We start from the raw sequence: 20,745 nt of genomic DNA, 5'->3' as shown, positions 1-20,745 counted from the left end.
AAACATTTTTCACTGTATGTGTTTGGGTTGGCACTTTAAAACGTTGAACTCGATATGAAGAAAATTCTTAATAAGTGTTGAAACTACGGTTGAGCCGTTCGCCGCACCGGACATGGGTTGAAACCCTGTCACTCTCCCGTCAGCCACGTGGCATCGGGAAGGGACACCTGCAACACAGCGTCACCCAGACCGGTGCTGAGAGAACAGGTCACAGGACAGGCAGGCGGTTGTCATACTCCCTCAAACGAGCGTCTCACACCTGACAGCTCATGGGAGGCACTTTTTGTCTGAAAGGAATCACACCCCAACAATACATAGATTCGTTGCTTCTGTTGTGTAACAATCCAGCATACCTTCTTTAATTAGATGCCAGCGGAGTTTGCTTTTTAAAGGCTTTTCTTCTTTCTCCTCTTCTAATCCTTGAGACATCACCCGGTAAATACTGGATAGCTTTTTAGAATAATTTATTGGTTCGTTTTTTTAACGATTCGGGTGTTTACATGGCACTCGGTCCTCTTCGGTATCTGATTGTCTGTAAACGTATTGATCGGATTCAGTGAGTCAGCGGCAGCAAGAATCAGAGTGGTCCCTAAAATGGCAGTTGAAATAAATCATCCGTGGACCTCCTCAAGGACAGTCCTCAAACATAATCCCTGGCCACCGCGTCCCCAGCTTTTTTAAAGAATAACAACCCTCCTTAGCGTAGCAGCTGCAGAAATTGCATCCTTAAGGTAAAAAGAGGTCTGAAATCCTACTTTGCAAGATTTTTTTTTAACGTCAAATATGTCCATCTCACCTGCCTGCCTACAGTGGCCTAATGAGGAATATGCTTTTAAACACTCTGTTAGGGCAGACTTTTTTGCTACTGAAGCTCACCCAATAGTCTACCTGTGCAGCTAGAGAGGGCTGCAGGCCTATGGGGATATTGTAGCTTTGCTTTTGCGCCCCCAAACCAAGTCATGGTGGATTCCAGAACAGAAGATGCCAGCTGATGGCATCTGCACTGGACTGAAGGAATGCTGGGGACAGGGGCATGTAGATGGCCTCGCCACAGAGCCCTTCCTGCACCGTTCTGGCCTTTCCTGTTCTGCCGCAGAACACCTTTGGCACAGTTGTGACACAGTCGACTGCAGCTCACTGTGACTCTTTCCATGGGCATGTACTAGACCACGCGTCTCTGACACGGCTGGAGAAACCTGTTGGTGATGGTGGGGTTACCATGGGGGGAGGGGCCTCTGTTCCTCTTGGAGCCATCCTCGAGTCCCCGATTTCTCTCCTTCCCTGCGAGCAATCTGTTTGTAAATCCTGTCTACCTGGAAGTATATCCAGAAGCCAACCGCTTCTCACAATTTTCCCCGTCCAAGGCTTCATCTTTGGCCTCAAAGGCTGAAACGGCCTCTGAGAGGTCTCCCTGCTTCATCCGTGCTGCTTCTATAGTCTGCACAGAGCGATCCTTTCAAAATGTAAGCTAGATCGTGACCCACCAAAACCCCATAAAAACTTCCCTTGGCACTTAGAATACAAATCCAGAGCTCTGACTGTGGCCCACAGGGCTCTCCCGACAGCACTTCACTGTCCCCATGCTTCTCTGGCCTGTCCCCTACTCCCTCCTCGTGCTCCGCCCTCACTCCACTCCAGGGTCACCAGTCATCGTGCCTTGCTTATCCCCAGACATTCCTGCCAGGGGGGCCTTGTACTAATGTCACCTTGTCAGAGGCTTCCCTGACCACCCCACCCTGCTCACTCTCTGACTTCTTACCATTCTTTATTTTTTTCAGCATTTATCACCACCTGACATCTTTATTTGTTTGAGTGTTTATTGTCTGTCTCTCCTACAGGAACTCAAGCTCCACGAGGCAGAGACCTTGTTAGCTTTAATCAACACTGTGTTCCCAGAACAGTGCCCGGCACATAGTAGGATGTCAGTGGAAACTTCCTGAATGAGTGAGCGAGTGAATTGGAGTTTATGTTAACTGCTAATGCCCAGCTCACTGTAGCCCTAGAAGTAAGAGATGGTGCTCGTCAGAAAAAAAAATTTTTTTGTTGTTTAAAATCAAGGAATCCTGGGACTTCCCTGGTGGCACAGTGGTTAAGAATCCACCTGCCAATGCAGGGGACACAGGTTCGATCCCTGGTCCGGGAAGATCCCACATGCCGGGGAACATCTAAGCCCCTGCGCCACAACTACTGAGCCTGTGCTCTTGAGCCTGCGAGCCACAACAATTGGGCCCACGTGCCACAACTACTGAAGCCCCCTCGCCTAGAGCCCGTGCTCTGCAACAAGAGAAGCCACTGCAAGTAGAGAAAGCCCATGCACCACAACAAAGAGTAGCCCGTAGTCCCTGCTCACTGCAACTAGACATGCAGCAACAAAGACCCAATGCAGCCAATAAATTAATTAATTAATTTTAAAAAATCTATTTAAAAACAGAAAACAAACAAACAAACAAAAAACACAAGGAATCCTAACCTTGGGCTAGACTGCTTAAGTTATCTTTTAAAAAAGACAAAGAATGCTCAGCAGTTTTAAAGCTGTGAACAAGTGAATTACTCTGCGATCAAAGTTTCCATCTGTTCACATGGACTTCTTGCCGTGACATACCAATTGCTTCATCGATGGGAAACAGGGGCACGAAGAGAGAGTCGTTCTGAGAGTCAAATGAGGTTAAACTCATATTCACTGATATTTTATGGAAAAATCTCACCTTTGAATTTATTCCATAACTAAAGGACAGAAGGAGCTCAGTTCTCTTAGGACTTCAAAGTAATTTCCCTAACCTGAGGTGAGTGATTTTCTCAAGCAGGTCTAATGTACAAGATTGGCATCAGACTTGCCTTTTACTAGTAGGTGACTGACTCCTGAGCTCCGAAGTGAGGTGCAGGCTGGCTGCGGCCAGAGGCCCAGGAGTTAATTAATCCTGAGTCATCTCGGCCCACAGGAAATGCCAGCGACGGCCTTCTCCTGTACACAATGCCAGGCCCAGCCCTGTCACCTTCCCCTGAAGGGCAACATGTTTTGTTTCCTTTGCTTTTAAGTGATTTTTCAGGATTTAAATCAAAGAAGGACTAAGGAAAATGTTGTACAATCCAGGACCACATTTCTGTCTCATTTTTAGTGGTGAACGAGCCTCAGGATGAACAACAAACAAACCAAAAAGGAGACAGCTGGATACAGAGCGAGAGCCGGAACAAGGGCTCTAGAGATGGAGAGACAGACTTACCTAAGGGTTCCTTGGAGAATTTCACTTCTTGCTGACAGCTGCTTTGGGATTCTCCCAACATCTCTTATCCACTAGGAGGCAGTTTGCTCGGTGATGCAGAGCTCAGATTGCGGGGAGAAATCTGTTTCCAGGGCTCTGGAGTGTTGCAACGGTGGGCAAGTTACATAGCTTCTCCTGCCTCAGTTTCCTCAACTGGTAAATGGAGGTAAAACAGTTCCCGCCTCTGAGGGGTGTTGAGAGTAAAATAGGTCAATACTAATAAAATATTGAGCCGTGCCTAACACATAGGAAGCGCCCAATAAAGCTATCTGCAATAAACACAAATCCTGGGTGACGTCAGATGGGGATTTACCATAAACAGATGAAGCCTCAGTCCCAGCCCCTAGCTGGCCCAGGTGCCTGGGAGTGGCTGGGAGCTGCAGGTGGCTCCAGGTGGGGATGGGAAGCCAGGTTACCATCAGGAAGAATTTCTAGGTAAGCATTTCTGGTTAATTGCCTTGTATGATATCAGGATGAAAGGGCCTGGAATCTCTAAGGCTTCAGTAATATGTTGTCATGGTTTTTTTTTTTCCTCCCTCTCTCATTTTAAATAAATATATACTTTCATATTCAATTTATTTCCCATTTGCATTCCTTAAAAAAAGGGCCCCCCAAATTATATACAGAATCTAGATTCATCCCAGAATGGTATAATTAAATCTTCACCATAATCTTCATAAGTGGATATTATCACTACTTCACAGACTAGAAACGAAAGTGCTGTGAGATAAATGCTATCCCCAAGAACATGCAATAGCACTAGACTCAGATACTTGTACAAAAATATTCATAGCAGCATTATTCAGAATAGTCAGAAGGTGGAAACACCCCAAATGTCCAGTGACAGATGGATAAGTAAAATGTGGTATTTCCTCACAATGGGATATTGTTCAGCCTTAAAAAGGAATGGAATTCTGATACATGCTACAATGTAGACAAACCCTGAAAACATTATGCTAAGTGAAATAAGCCAGACACAAAAGGCTTTTCTTGTATGATTCCACTTACATGAGGTACCTAGAACACTCAAATTCATAGAGACAGAAAGTAGAATGAATGGTAGTTTCTGGGGATTGGGGGGTGGGGTAGAAATGTAAAGTTATTGCTTCATGGGTACAGAGCTTCGGTTTGGAATGATGAAAAATTTCCAGAAATAGGTAGTGGTGAAGGTTGTACAACAATGTAAATGTACCTGATGCCAATGAACTATGCACTTGAAAACAGGTATAACGATAAATTTTGTCACGTATATTTTACCAAATTAAAAAAAGTAAACTCCAGACTCGAATGTAAGTCCTAGGCCACAAAAAATTTCTCTAGCACTCAGCATGTTGTGGGCATTACACACTAAGGTGGCAGGAAACTCTTACACATCCTTCTTTGAAAGAATTTTCCTGAAGGTCTTGAAATGTGAAACGGAGGCGTCCACTTCCAGATTCACACATCTGAGGTCAGCCGTAGCATCCTGCAAACAGCCCACCATGCAGTACATCACACACGCAGTTACAGCAGTGCCAGGCCCGCCCGAAGAGATAGCATTCACTTCCAGTGTCCTTTCAGCTACTCGCTAGGAAATGCTTCACGGAAAGACAACTGGAGGGAGACTTGTCACTACTACTTGAAATAAATCAGGTAACCTAGCGAGGCCACCTCAAGAGCTGGCAGTCATTACAAAGGTCCCTACGGTTCATACTGGCTCCCAGCCAGGTTTACTCAGTGTTTACTCTCCCAAGAGTGTTTTGAGGTGCCCTGGGGCTGGCCCAGCTGACCCTAGATGGTTATTCTCTGATGTGAATGATGGCTGGATCCGGGAGAGACCCAAGCAACATACAGTGAGTCAGATGTGTTCATGTGGCTTCCTGAGGTCAGAGTTCCACTGAAAAGCATCTCAGAAGCAAAAGCCAGTCCAAGAGTAGAGTGCAGGAGGCACTGCTTCCCTGGGCCGTGTGGTGCCCTGCTATTCCACCCACACCCCAGCTCGGACTTCTGAAAGAGGGGCAGCCCCCCAGATGGAGTCAGAGTCCCCAGCTGGGGCTCTGAGCATTTGGGATGGTAGGATTGTATCCTATGGGCCCAAGCAGCCTGTCTGAAAATCTAGACTGTGTGACTTGGGATCTCTCGGTTTCAAGAAATACAGAGACACCCTCAGCCACCCACAAGCAATCGGAATTTGTTGTAAGAATACACGTTGTTCTAAAAGAGAAAAATCCTGGGGAAACCCAGGAGACGCCGGGTCTCAGAAATATCCAGTCTGGAAGGGCACTTGAGATCGTGACAACTGTCGGCCTGGGCCATGTTGCCTCCCCTCGACAAAGTGCGTTTGCTGGTCTAACTCTAGGGTTCTCCACTCATGTGGCTTAGGGGCCCTTCTCCGCTGCTTTTACTAGGGATGCTCTCAGCCTGCCTCCTTGTCTACTCGTTACAGTTTCCCTCTGCCTTGGGTTTCTGTCTCCTCATAGCTGCTGATTCCTTTTAACACGGATTCACTCCTGAAGCATCACTTTTCCTTCAACCTGAGGTCCTCTCTCTGCCAGCTTCAGCTCCCACTATCGAACCCCAGTTTCAGTCTGTTTGTCCCAGGTTAAATTCCGTGTATGTACAGAAACAGAGGTAATTAAGCTGGTTGGCTTGGCTAAGGGGACAGCTTTCATTCGGGAGACTTTGTGCAGTGCTGGCCAGTTTATGCAGCAACCAGGGCTCCCCCCACCCCCAGGGGCGTGGGCGGGTACTTTCCAGGAGAGGGCACCGGGCACCACATCTTCGGGAAGCAAGAAAGCCTGGTACGGATTATCCAGAGCGGTGCCAAGGTAAAAGCAGAGTGGATCGAGGTTTTCTTGTAGCGTTATTCTACTTTGTATTTTCTCTTAAATTCTGCCCCTGTCCCCCATCCTGCGTTTTAAGCCTTTTCTCAACTTTCTCACAACCCAAGCAGGGGGCATCTTTCCCCTCTGCTAACTGCATTATGTGTCTTCTAAACCCATTTATTCATTTACTCATCTATTTACTCCATATGCGTGGAGTACCTGCTTTGTCACAGGTAAAATACTAGACGATGAAGACATAAAATTTATTCATCTCCTTGATAAATAGTAATTGACTACTTACAAAGTATCTGGCATTATGCTACTTGCTGGGAATATGAAGATAACTGAGACACAGTCCCTGCCTGAGACATAGTAAAGAACTCAATAAATACTTGTTGAATAAATCAATGCCTTAAAGAACGTCACAGTCTACGGGGGGAAGAGAGGCAAGGATTTCGGAAATTACAAGCAGATTGGAAAGGGCCGTCCTGGGGAAAGTCCGCAGGAAGGGAGGCCTGGCGAGACCAGAAAGGTCTCCCTGTGGGCACTGATGTCTGTGCTGAGACCTGGACAGTGAGCTGAGTCAGGGAATGGAGAGGAGGCACAGGCCTACAGGCAACACAAATGGCCTGCGCAGTGGCTTGGACGCAGGGGAGGGAATGACCATCACAGGGGCTGCGACTGGGGACAGGAGTAAATAAAGCAGAACAATCAGGATTTTAGGGGCGGGGTGGAAGTCTGTACATAGGCTGGTAAAATCACACACCTTTCCTTTTACCCGGATTTATCATTTTTCATAGTCCTTAGGACAGCCTGATTTTAAGAATCTGTCTGTCCCCAGTGTTCCCCAACCTAGCATGTATGCTTCATAGGCCAAGAGCTTGGTTTTGTTCACTAGCATATCCTCTGCCTCTAGAACAATACTTAGCAAAAAGTAGATTCTCAGCAAATATTTATTGAATGAATGGATGAATGAATGACTAAACGAATGACGGCTAATACAGGAAACGCGTATTATCCAGACGTAATAGGAGAGACACAGATATCTGTGACTTAATCTTTCTTCTTCAAGCTCAATCAACTGATTTCATACAACTGTATTTTTCTCCCAAAAGTTATCCTTCCAACTCTTTAATAATTCTGGTTTCTCTCTGCAGGATTCTTGCCATGTTCTTGCAGATTCTTATATACCATGGAGTTCAAAATTGAACATAGTTTTCTGAGAAGAGCCCGAGCAGTCTATAATGAGTTTTCTTCTCTTCACAGGTTCTACACACTTGCCTAGAAATATACTTTTAAAAGATAATCTCCTAGGACATAAGCCCAGCCACACACAAAAAAGCCTGTCTAAGGTCAAGCAGTTTGGAGAGTAATGAAATAAATATCTGTTTGTAGTATCCACAAACCCCAAATACTGTCTTGAACACATTAGGAAAAATTTGTAATCAAAGTCATGAAATTAGCCATAGATTGTTAGATTTTAAATTTGTCACTTTTCTGTTCAACAAATAAATATCTTCGATGTGCCAAATAGTGAGCTGGAATCAGGGACAATACACGAGAAAGAGAACTTGGGGGACTTCCTTGGTAGCCCAATGGTAGAGAATCTGCCTTCCAGTGCAGAGGATTTGGGTTTGATCCCTGATCAGGGAACTATGGTCCCACATGCCACAGGGCGACTAAGACCGCATACCACAATTACTGAGCTCGGGCACCTCAACTGGAGAGCCTGCGTGCTGCCAACTACAGAGCCCACGTGCCCTGGAGCCTGCATGCCACAACTAGAGAAGAGAAAAACCCACACGCCATAACTAGAAAGAAACCCACACGCCACAGCGAAATGTTCCGCATGCCTCAGCAAAGATCCTGCACGCTGCAACTAAGACCTCATGCAGCCAAAAAATAAATAAATAAAATTTAAAAATAGGAAAGAAAGAAAGAAAGAAAGAAAGAAAGAAAGAAAGAAAGAAAGAAAGAAAGAAAGAAAGAAAAAGAAAGAAAGAAAGAAAGAAAAAGAAAGAAAGGAAGGAAGGAAGGAAGGAAGGAAGGAAGGAAGAAAGAAAGAGAGAGAGAGAGAGAGAGAGAGAGAGAGAAAGAAAGAAAGAAAGAAAGAAAAGGAAGGAAGGAAGGAAAGAAAGAAAGAAAGAAAGAAAGAAAGAAAGAAAGAAAGAAAGAAAGAAAGAAAGAAAGGGAGAACTTGGTCACTATCCAGAGGGGAGGGATTCAGAATCTTGGGCACCATTGTTTCTGTGTCGTTGTTGTTGTTTGAGAGTAATTTTGGTCTAATTTAATTTTAAAATATTGTATTTTTTCTAATAATGCATTTAAATAAGAATTTTATACTTATGGGAAAATATCTTTCACCCAACTTAAAAAACAAGGGGACACAGTATTTTGCTTTCCTTAGCTTGTCTTCTAAATTCTAAAATAATAATTTTTATTTTTCAGAGTTCATCTCAATTCTCCAAAAGGATTTAACAATGGAACATAAAAATCTCAGGTATTTTCCTTTAGCTCATTTTTTAAAACCACCCTATGCATAACTTACATATTTGTGTTTTATTTATATTCTGTACTGTTTACATTAAATTATAATTATTTTAGAAACAACTTTAGATCATATTTCAATTGCTCTTTTGACATTTCATCGATCAATATTTTACTAAAGGTATCAACTTTCTCTAGGATGCAGAGAGACTAATAGAATTTACACACAAATTTCTACTGAATGAATTTCCCCACCTTCTTGGTGATTGTACACCTGCATTCCTTATAAGGAGAACAAGGAAGTAAATCATGTTGAAGTTGCTCTTAAACACAGCTTTTCTTCTTTACCTGTCCAGGTAGCTTCTGTTTTCATTTCAGTCTTAATGAAAACTTTTTTATTTACATCTCGAGTTTCTTTTCAAAGCAGTGTAAGTAGTATTTACAATTTTACACTTCAAGAAAGAAAGACTTTTAACGATGTTCAGCTTTGGTCTTGTAATGTTGAAAGTAATTCATTTTTTAATCTGTCTGCACAGCGAGAACTGAAACGGATGGGGATTGAACTGCTTTGCCTGTTCTTTCTATTTCTAGGAAGGAATGATCACGTACAAGGTAAGACTTTAGTTCTCTGATATATTGCTTTTGTGGTGTGCTTGACAAACCTGTCATGTGGTTCAGAAACTAGATCTGAAGTCATTTTTTATTTGCTCTGTTCAATTGCTTTTTTGCCATTGAACGAACACTTTAACAAATTACAGGCAGACGCAGGGCTGTTCCCACTGCGAATGCTCTGGGCTTAAGGTAAATAAATACAAAGGTTGCATGGGCACCTTAATGAAAGAATTAAATAGCACTACTGCACAAGAGGACTTCTTAATACCCTTGTGACAACCATTTTGGTAACTTTTCTAGCTATCTTATTGTACAACAAGGCCTTCCACTTGAGAACGATAACCTTGAAGGAGAAAAGGGATTTATTTTTTAAACCAAAATATAGTACATTTAAGAGAGAAGCATTCTTTAATGGGTGCAAATAATTTTTAAAAATTAAAAGGGAATGATCCTGAGTGAGGATGATAAATATGATGGTTGTATATTTGTGAAAACTGAGATATTTTCATATTTTAAGAAAAAAGAGAATGGTTATTTTTGGCTACAATGACATGCATATTTTCAATGTGATAGATGTAAAACATGAACTTTACTGCGGATTGCTAACATTTTGAGGACTGATCTTTGAAGACTGAAAAATAAACTTTGATACTGTTTTGTTCAAGTACTTTAAGAGCCGTAGTTCTCATAAATGGAGTGGCTGGTGTGTGCTGAATCCCTTGTGTCTTGCTGGGTTTAAACACAGGTGGCTGTGCCGTGGGGGGTGCAGAGACCTGTGAGGACTGCTTACTCATTGGACCTCAGTGTGCCTGGTGTTCTCAGGAGGTAAAACAAATGACCTCAGCTTGTTTGTAAAAAGTACACTTACATTTACGATACCATCCGTGAGTGTTCTGAGAGTGTCCTGCTTGTGTCCTGCTTTCTATGGGATTATAGGAATACAACAAATCAGAAAAGGAAAATGTAAACATTAGTGATTCCAAGTGTCCTTCATGCGATTACATTCAAAAGCAATTTGAGGAGGGAGTGAATGGCAAAGTATTCTGAAATATACGTAACTCAAGATTGCTTATTTAACCTGATGCCTCCTTATTTTAAAGCCATTTCTAACTGCTTACACGTAAAATGCTGAGGCTCTGGGTAACCAGAGATCACAGAACTGATATTTTCAAACATACATTTGATTCCAACATTATAGTGGTATTCCGTCTGGGGACCAGCATCCTTTCTGAATCACTACTAGGATCTAAGAGAGGTGTTCTGGAGTAGATTTGGGAATGTTTCATCCTCTTCAATTTTTTGGAATAGTTTAAGAAGGATAAGTATTAACGCTTCTTTATGTGTTTGGTAGAATTCCCCTGTGAAGCTGCCTGGTCCTAGACTTCAGTTTGCTGGAAGTTTTCATGTTACAAATTTAATTTCACTTCTAGTGATTGGTCTGCTCTGTTCTAGGCTTGGGGTAAACTTTACTGTTCAGACATTATCCAATTCTTTTAAAAATTACATGAGCTTGGTGACTCTGTACCACACTGATGACAAAAACCGAAACAGACATTCCTTATCTGATCAAACTGAAAACTATGTGAAAGTAGCAGAGGAGGACTCAGGAATGTATAACAAGCCACCCTGAGTCCCTGCCTCCCGTGACACTACCGGGCAATCTGTAAATGATTCCTGGTGGGAAAGAGCTGTCTTGGCTCTTTCTGGATTGAAAACAGTTCTCTGCTGAATCTCATAAAGAGAACCTAAATGCAAATCAAACCGTACAAATGCCAAGTTCAGCAAGAACTGAGTAGCATGTTTGAGGGGAACAAACCTGACCACCCGACTCAGGTCCAGGCTGTCACTGTGAAAACCCACATCTCGGTTACACGTGTCCATGGAGGAAGGACTCGCAGACCAGAGTACAGACCCAGCTCACTCCCCTGCTACTGGCCTCTGCCCAGGGAACACAAGCAGAAGGGCAGAGAATTATGCCATTTTGAGCTCACATATCAAAAGCAGGTTTGGGAATACCCAAAGAGGGGAAAACCCACGTTTTTTGACATTGACTCTCTAAAGAAGTCAATGTTAGTTTCATGCCAGAGACAAAACGAATCAGTGTAACAAAATGCTCACCTCTAGAATTTTCACTTACATGCTTCTTTAGCCCTCATTGAAGAGAGCCTCTTAAGTTCCTACTGATAGCTTTACTCGTGGACAATTCTCCGCAGTCAAATTGTCATCGGATTTTAAGGTCAGATTATTCTGAGAGGCCACTCACTGATATAACTGTCAGTAGAGACAGTTGGAGCAAAAAATAAATTAGGCTTCAGCTTAGAGCAGATAGAAAATAGGTTCCAGGGTTAACACCACCTCTGATCTTCTGGCAAACATAGTGATTATAGGTAGTAGCAGTGACACTGTGTTAAGAAGGATTCTGAGGTCTTATCAAGCCACAGTTTGCCTTGTATACATCATGGGAAGTTACAGAATTTGCTACCCCTCTCTGGAGCCTCAAATAGACACAGGCCTGGCTGATAGATAACATTATATTCTCAAAAATCAATTTCAGAAGAAATGTAACTTTCCTAGTGGTGAAAGAGCAAGAGTGGCTTAGAATTCTGAATGAGGAGAAACAATATGAGCTTGGTGTGCTTGTCTCCAAGCATGAGAGTCAATGGGCCTCAAGTTCCACTTCGCCTAGAGCCTCACCAGCTCTAGAGCAGCCTTGGCTATTAGGTAAGATAGGCGTTTATCTCTCAACTGCATGTCTCTGTTCCGGGTGTTCCAGGGTTGGATGGCCACATTCCTGCCTGGAAACACTTCATCTCACTGCCTCCAGATAGCCAGGTGGGTCAGAGGGGAAGTGGGAAACTCCCGAGTCCAACATAGAAAAGCAGTCTTTTACACAATTTCTCTTTCACTTCCCTTCCCCACATCCAAATGTTGGAGAAATTTCTAAAAGACCTTAAACGGGAACACTTTAAGACCCTTTGTATAAATTCCCCAAGAGGTCAACTTTAGTGAAGTAATACTGTAATACAAGGGTAATACATCCAGAAATTAAACCAGGACAGAGAGTAGATAGTGAAATGTTACAATCTTTGGCCTTTAGGAAGCCACAGAAAAGGCTCTTTGTCACTGGACTTGGTAATAGACACACTGAGAGTTTGGACAGTCCCGGGATTCCACAAACCTACCGGTTATCCTGAACAGAGAATTCACACGATGATGTCAACTCTATGAGCCAGCTATTTCAAGGATCTGGTCACAGCACAGGAGAAGTTTAAAGGAGTAGGCATTAAAAAGATGAAAAAAAGAGAGGAAGGGAGGAAGGAAGGAAGGAAGGAAGGAAGGAAGGAAGGAAGGAAGGAAGGAAGGGAAGGGAAGGAAAAAAGAAAAAAAAAAAGACCTGTTAAGGGAATGCACTTGAATATACTTAAAAGGAAACTCCAATTTTACTCAGAATTTTACGGGCAGAATTTTCTGGTTATTCTGCTATAACTGTAGACCTACAATCAATGTCAGGCATGTGGAAGTGTAATAGACTATGGCAAGATGCCTAACTAGCCAAGCAAGCAAAAGTAATCTTATTGGGGCTTCCTAGGTGGCGCAGTGGTTAAGAATCCGCCTGCCAATGCAGAGAACACAGGTTCGATCCCTGCTCCAGGAAGATCCCACATTCCGCGGAGCAACTAAGCCCATGTGCCAAAAAAAAAAAAGTAATCTTATTAAAAATGTCTTCTTTTTCTTCTTTATTGTTGTCTTTTTCTCTTTATTGTTTTTTTTTTCTTTTTTTAGAATTTTACCCACCTATCTGGAGTTGGAGAAAGGTGTGACACCCCAGCAAATCTTTTAGCTAAAGGATGTCAACCAATCTTCATTGAAAACCCTGTCTCCCGAGTAGAAATACTTACAAATAAGCCTCTCAGCATAGGGAGGCAGAAAAATAGTTCCAACATTGTTCAGATTGCACCTCAAAACTTGGTTCTTAAATTGAGACCAGGTATGTTATGATTTACACAATCACTGGCTCATGTAAGCAAATCTAACATCATGTATAGTAACACTGCTATTCCATTAATACGCCTGGTACCATATCACATATCATCGTTTATGACGACTCAGATTTCCCATTCTTAAGGAAGTAGAGCATTGCTAGGCTAACACTTCCCTTTATTCACAATTGGTCACTTTGCACTCCAAGCGTGTTACCAAAAAAAGCCTTATCTAATGGTGACCATTTGAATCACTCAAATGTTGTTAAGGCTTACCTCACATTTCTTCAAGAGTTGTAATGTAGCTTTATACTCTTTATTTTCTTCTCCTTTTCTAAACCCACCGACACACACAAATCAGCTTATCTTCCATCTAAATGGATGCTAGTTCTCCCAAGGAGATATAAAATATCTTAACTTTCACCTCTTTCAGCTACTCTAAATTCACTGCTGAAAGATTTTCATGAGTTTGCTCATTTATAGACTTTACCACAGAGTATATGAAATTGTAAGCATCTTCAGCAAATTCTTATTGAAATAGCCAGTGATGGGCTAGTCACAGATAAGTCTCTATGTGTTTTTATGATTTGCTTTTTCTTGCGGGGGTGTTGCAGGCAGAGAACAGACTCTGCAAGTTCAAGTTCGCCAGACCGAGGATTACCCTGTGGACTTGTATTACCTCATGGACCTCTCGGCCTCCATGGACGATGACCTCAACACCATCAAAGAGCTGGGCTCCCTGCTTTCCAAGGAGATGTCTAAATTAACTAGCAACTTTAGACTGGGCTTTGGCTCTTTTGTGGAGAAACCCATCTCCCCTTTTATGAAAACAACGCCAGAAGAAATCGCCAACCCTTGCAGGTAAGTAAATGATTTTCTGGCATCTTTGAACACTGATGTCCTCTAGAGATGGCCCTGCTCTGAGCTTGCTACTTCGCTGGCAGTTTGCTCCCATCTGGTTGGACCTCTGCAGCTCTGAGTTGCCTTGGTTGTTCAGAACCAAGGGGAATCATCTTAGTACCTGGTTCTAGCTCGGGTCCTCACAGCACCTGCCTCCCCGTGGAGGTCAGGATGTGACGAATTTGGTTTTGTGTTCTGCAGACAAGGGGACTGAGTCTTTCACTGTAGACCGCCACTCTCTGGGGCTATTTGACAGTAGCCCACACTTTCTCACAGTGTCTGTCTTCACTACAACGACTGCTGCCAAAATGACAGTCTTTGTAGCTCCTTCTGATGTACTTTGGGAAATATGAATTTCTCTTACTGCTTGGAAAAGGCCTTTGTAACCTTCACTATTGTCAAATTCATTAGGAAATTAGTCAATGACTCCATTATAATATGCTCTAAGCAGCTACTAAAACCGTGTATTATCCAGGTGACAGTCAAGGGTGAGTTGCTTTATGATGACTTACCTGTACAGGTCAATGACATGTTCAAAGTAAAATTATTTGATATCCTTCTATTGAAAAAGAGCCTCCATTTGCTCTGTGCCAGACCCCATGTTGAAGATTTTACATACATGACCTCATTCAATCTTCAAAATAACTTCAGGTCAAAGCAGGTTTCATCATCCCTATACTTAGGAAGTGACAAAGACTCTGAGAGGCTTAGTAATTTGCCTGAGGCCACATGACTAATCAGTGATCTATACCAAGATCTGGGTTGGTCCAAAACAAAGCCCTTTACTACTATAAATCTAGAATATGTGAAATGGCTTTCCAAACATATATTGACTTTGAACACTAGTATACACCCAGTAATCAGTCTCTATAAAAGACAGCTTTTATAGTACATTTTAAGACATTTCGGTGTGTTTCCCAACTAGAATCTGACAGCCAAAAATATTTTGACCTTGAAAAGAATTCATCACTGATTGCAACTCTTAGGAATTGTGTTTGGTTGCAAATATCAGAGATCATGTCTGTCCCCAGATCCCCTTCTTGAGGTATAATTGACATGTACAAAAATACACAGAGCAGAAATGTTCAGTTTCATAAGTTTTTGTTTGTTTTAATTTATTAATTTATTTATTGGCTGCGTTGGGTTTTCGTTGCTGCACACGGGCTTTCTCTAGTTGCTGCGAGCGGGAGCTACTCTTCATTGTGGTGCCCAGGCTCCTCTTTGTAGTGGCTTCTCTTGTTGCAGAGCATGGGCTCTAGGCACGTGGGCTTCAATTGTTGCAGCACACGGGCTCACTAGTTGTGGCTCACGGGCTCTAGAGCACAGGCTCAACAGTTGTGGCGCACAGGCTTAGTTGCTCCGAGGCATGTGGAATCTTCCCAGAGCAGGGCTCGAACCCGTGTCCCCTGCGTTGGCAGGCGGATTCTTAACCACTGCGCCACCTAGGAAGTCCTCAGTTTCATGAGTTTTGACAATTGAATATACCAGTGTAATCACCACTTGACATGACATAGAACATTTCCATCACCTCGGAAAGTTTCCTTGTGCCCCATTATAGTCAGTTCTGCTTCCCCAGAGGCAACCACTTTCTGATTTCTATAAGTTAGATTGGTTTTGTCTATTCTTGGATGTCATATGAATGGAAAATATGGTATATACCTTTTGTGTCTGGCTTCTTTTGCTCAATATGTTTTTGAGATTCACCCCTAATTTTGTGTTTACCAGTAGTTTGTTCCTTTTCTTTTTAAAGTAATAGTCACTTGTATGAATTTACTACACTTTCTTTATTTATTCTTCCATTGATGGACATTTGGGTTGTTTCCCAATTTCTGGCAATCATGAAAAAATACTGCTATGATCATTTACATATAAGTCTTTGTGTGGATGTATGTTTTTATTTCTCTTGGATAGATACCTAGAATTAGACTTGCTGAATTGTGTGATGAGCATAGTTTTAATTTTTTAAAGAAATTATCAAATTGTTTTCCAAAGTGGATGTACCATTCTGCACCTCCATCTGCAATGTGTGAGTTATTTCAAGTCCTTGACAATACTTGGTAATTTCAGTCTTTTTAGTTTTAGTCATTCTGATAGGTATGTATCTCACTGTAGCTTTACTTTGCATTTCCCTATTGACAAATGATGTTGAACATCTCTTAATATATTTTTTCCATTCTCGTATCTTATTTTGTGAAGTATCTTTTCAAATCTTTTTCCTATTTTTAAAAATTAGATTTTCCTCTTAATATTGTATTATATAAGTTCTTTGTATATTTGGACAAAAGTTCTTTGTCAAATATATTTTGCAAATATCTCCTCCCAGGCAGTGGATTGTATTTTTATTTTTCTATCAATATCTTTGATCAAGCAAGTTTTTAATTTTGATGAAGTCCAATTTATCAATTTTTAGTTTTATGATTAGTGTATTTTTTTGTCCTAAGACAGCTTTGCCTATCCTAACATCTCAAAGATTCCTGCTTATGTATTCTTCTAGAAGCTTTACGGTTGAAGCTTTTGCACTTAGGTCTATGATCTCAAATTAGTGTTTCTATTTGAAATGAGGAAAAAGTCTAGGTTCTCTTTAGTTTACATGCAACTATCCAATTGTTTCAGCACTATTTGTTAAGCAGGATTTTCCTTTTCCCATTGAATTACCTTGATGCCTTTGTTAAAAAGCAATTGACTGTATGTGTGTCCAATTCTGGACATTCTATTCCGTTCCATTGATCCATTGAATACACCCATGTAACCATGTACCCATTCATCTACTCACTCATAATGTCACCTTAGGGGAACCACTTCACTTCTCAAAACTTGAGTTTGGAATAACAATACCAATCATACAGAGGGGTTGCAAGCAGTGGGTGAGACAGTGAAAGGAAGCATTTGATGTTGGGCTTGACCAGGAAGCTCTCAGTAGGTGGTAGTTGCTACCAACACCAACAGAGTGGGGCAAAGGGAGGCCAGAGCATTGCACAAGGTGCAGTGCATGGGAACCCAAAGGAGGATCACATATCTGAGCTCTTGAAAGGTCAATATCTACCTCTTTGCTAGAGGTGTTTCTTTTATTCTTGTTGGCCAAATTTACCATTAGCTAAAGTTGCAAATAATGACTTCGTTTTTTTTGCTGCAACATTGTATTTTTTCCTTTCTAATCATGTCCTTAATTCTCCCAGTTTCCCTGTCCAGATTCCACTCCCCACACATTTATACACCAAGAACGCAAACACCACAAACACAAAAGTCAATCCTTTGATCAATCCAAACCTTATAATTATGGAATAAAATGTTCTTTAGTACGAAGGCAATGAGAGGTAAGAAGAAAGAGCATGGAGTTTTCCAGACCTAGGCATAACCTTGGAGCTCCCATCTCTTCATCTGTAAATGGGGATGATAATATTCACTTCCTGTGCTAATCGTGAGAACTGAATAGGCTCAGAACATAACAGACATTCAAAACCAGTTTTAATTTTCTTCTTCTCATTAACACCTATTTTTCTCTAATTATTTTGATCTAATGGTCCTCAAACTTTTAGATCACAGGACTCTCTTACACTTTTAAAAATTAAGACCCTCCAAAAGAGCTTTATATCTATCAATGTTCAGTGTCCTATAGTGTAAAACTAAGAAAATATAAAAATAATTAATCAATTTACTTAAGAATTACAGTGAGAAACACGCTGCATATTATTATAATAATACACCTTTAGGAAAAATAACTACATTTTCCAAAATAGAACAAAAATTAACAAGAGTGACACTGTTTTACATTTTTACAAATCTCTTAAAATATCTGATTTAAAAGAAGACAATTGGATTCTCATATCTGCTTCTCCATTTAATCTGTTCTAATATTTTGTTTTGGTCAAACTTCTCATGGATATATAGTTGGAAAAGGGAGAAGCAAATAGCTTTTTCTGAAGACTATAGGCATTCTTCTTTGATATTACATTCAAACTGTACAAGAGGTAAATTTAGTTTCAATGTGGAATCTGAAAGAACATCAATGAACTTCATGTTTTGTTACATTAAAAATCATTGGTCTGTTTTGCACTTTGAATGGCTCTTTTACTGGTGTGTGTGTGTGTCTGTGTGTCTGTGTGTGTCTGTGTGCGTGTGTGTGTTCATGCGTGTGGTTTTGTAATATAATGCTTTAGTCATTTGGAAAGTGAAGTTTCAGTGAGTTACGTAGATCTTCCAAATTTCATGATATAATATCTAAAAAAACTGTATTTGTTAATATCATCAATCCCATCAGGTAAATCCTGAAGTATTGGGAAGCTGTTAATCTCATGGGTGGCAGATGAAAATTTTCTGAAATTCTAATTTTCTAGTTACCTCAAATTTCATCATTGGTGACAAACACTGATTGTTGTTTTCCTGGAAGTAATAGGCTTACTTTCTTCATTTTTAAGAACATGTCTGCCAAAAACTTAAGTTGAAATGATAGTTTGGCTGTCAAGCATTCTTTCCAGTATAATGGTTGTTCCATGAAATAGGCCAGTTCAGTTCAAATAATCACAAAAGTGCTTTTCCACTATAAACATGTATTTCAATGTGCAGTAGTGATGCAGTATGCATATTTCCCATGTGGTCACACAGAAGCATTTTTTTAAAAACATACATCCAAGTGTGTAGACTTAATAAAATTAATATCTCTTACTGCTTCTTCAAGGACCATCAAGTGAAATTAGCATTTAAAAAAAAATTATGGTGCATGCTTGCTGGTAAAAAAACAATATAAGGAGCACTAGGTACTTGATAGGTGCTAAGGTACCTGCAGTTTTACTCACCATTTCTTTGCATCATCAGTGAAAATGCCAACAGTGAAAAAGACAAATAACATTTCTTATTATTATGAAAAACATTGGACCTGAAGGACTCTCTGAAAAGGTCTCAGGGACCTCTGTGGGTATACTCACCACACTTCCAAAACTTCTGTTTTAATCTAATCTCTGGTGTTTTTGAAGTAGCTTGCTTTCTTTATCTTCATTAGATGGAAGGTCACTAAAAATTCATTTCACCATGTAAGAAGCCTGAATGGTTTACATTTTGAAAGAAATTTCCCTTATACTGTTGTCTAAGATACAGCAACAAAAACCATACTTTCTCCATTTTCCTATTTATAATGAGTTGTAATATGCATTTTAAAATATTTAACAGCACAAAGATAAAATTTTATCCATAGCACATTTTGAGGGATTTTTTAAACATTATTTCACATGTGATTTGGTGTTTTGTTTTTGAATTTGACATGAACAGTGATTCATCATTGTTTTGCAAAAGAGAAAACTGAATCATGAAATGCTTAGATTTCCTATGTGTACACACACGAAAACATATATGACTATATAGTATAATTTCTTATTGCAAAGGTAATAACAAGCCCATGTGAGAATATAGACAAAAGAAGAAATTGGAACTCATTTCTAATTCCACTCAAAAAAATGGTGTTAACCTTTCAGTATGTATGGTTATAGTCTTATTTTATGGATATTTATTTAAAGTTTTAATGAAAAATATAAGTAGCACTTTTTATATTGTATTTTATAATTTTAAATTTGAAATGCATTTCAAATGCCAATTTATTTTTGTCTAGGGACTCAAAATCAAGTTATTCAGCAATGAGTAATTCTTTCAACTGGTATCTAAGAAAATAACAACCAAACATAAGCATTTGTTAGAGGAAGAACTCTGACCAAAATGGGCAGTCTCCACTCAAAATTTCCTGGCGTGACCCAGCTCTGACATTCTGTTTTGCTTTAGCTACAGTCATCTCCCAGCACATGAATATGTTTATTGAATTATATAAAATATGTATTCCCCTTTCCAAAGATTAGAGTTCTAGTAAGAACTACATAGCAAATAATTCTAACCAACAAAGATGCAAATTTCTTACGGAAAGATAGTAATGCTAGTTCTCTGGCTCCAGAAGATGCTCAAATGCCATTCTGGTACAGTGAACCAACAGCCCCAAATAAAAGATTAAGCAGACAATTTCCAAGCCTAGTTGGGCTTCAGGGACAATAGTATACCTCATACAGTTACATACTTTTTATAAAGTACTTTTTATGTAATTGTCACAGCAACCTTGCAAAGTAGGTATTATTATCACCCTCATTTTATAGATAAGGACACTGAGGTTCAGTGGTAAGTAACTTGCCCAAGGATAGCTATTCAATTTTTTTATTCTAAATCTAATGCATTTTCTTCTACCCTATAGCTACTTTAAATACTATAGGAGCAATTAAGACTAATGCTGAATTATTATCATTTAATAGGTTAACATTTTTCTTAATTCCTCATTTCACATGTTAAAATAAAGTTCATATTTGAAGGTGGGGAAAAAATTGACAGCATAAAGTTTTAAGGTATACATCCAAAACATTGTAAACAAAATTTTAAAACTACCCAGATAAAAGTTTAATATTCTTAAAAGATAGATGAGGTCATAAAATCATTAGAAAATAAAAAATAGCCCATTAAGAAAATGGGACATCGCAGACTGTACCTTCAGTACTAGGAACCTTTAACTCCTCTTGTTCTGAAGCCTGAGGACACACCAGATTACGACCTGCTTTTTGTGAAAGTCTACTGACAGGAAGTAAATGATCATCCTTGCAGACAGCAGCATTCTGGTTTCAGCAGAGCTCCATTTCTCAGTGTAAACAAAGCCATAGTCATTCCCATCATATATTCTCA

The 20,745-nt window shown here is 40.4% G+C and overlaps 1 protein-coding gene across 8 annotated transcripts in view; it reads left to right on the top strand.

The window, feature by feature from the left end:
- ITGB6 (integrin subunit beta 6) overlaps positions 1 to 20,745 on the top strand; it is a 126,418-nt gene that overhangs the window by 42,619 nt on the left and 63,054 nt on the right. For 4 of the 8 annotated variants that reach the window (XM_057744232.1, XM_057744234.1, XM_057744235.1 and 1 more), the window contains 6 exons: positions 8,513 to 8,564; positions 8,750 to 8,979; positions 9,088 to 9,163; positions 9,909 to 9,988; positions 12,947 to 13,151; positions 13,758 to 14,004. In XM_057744232.1, coding sequence (XP_057600215.1) covers positions 8,935 to 8,979; positions 9,088 to 9,163; positions 9,909 to 9,988; positions 12,947 to 13,151; positions 13,758 to 14,004 — 653 coding nt within the window. In that variant the 5' untranslated portion in view covers positions 8,513 to 8,564; positions 8,750 to 8,934. Of the gene's footprint in view, positions 1 to 8,512; positions 8,565 to 8,749; positions 8,980 to 9,087; positions 9,164 to 9,908; positions 9,989 to 12,946; positions 13,152 to 13,757; positions 14,005 to 20,745 lie in introns of those variants that run through there. The other 4 variants (XM_057744236.1, XM_057744237.1, XM_057744239.1 and 1 more) reach the window with 4 other exon arrangements.

This window comes from Hippopotamus amphibius, chromosome 8, assembly GCF_030028045.1.
Source record: "Hippopotamus amphibius kiboko isolate mHipAmp2 chromosome 8, mHipAmp2.hap2, whole genome shotgun sequence".
NCBI lineage: Eukaryota > Metazoa > Chordata > Mammalia > Artiodactyla > Hippopotamidae > Hippopotamus > Hippopotamus amphibius.
Note: the sequence above shows the minus strand (reverse complement) of the source record. Positions and strands in the feature narration are given on the sequence as shown.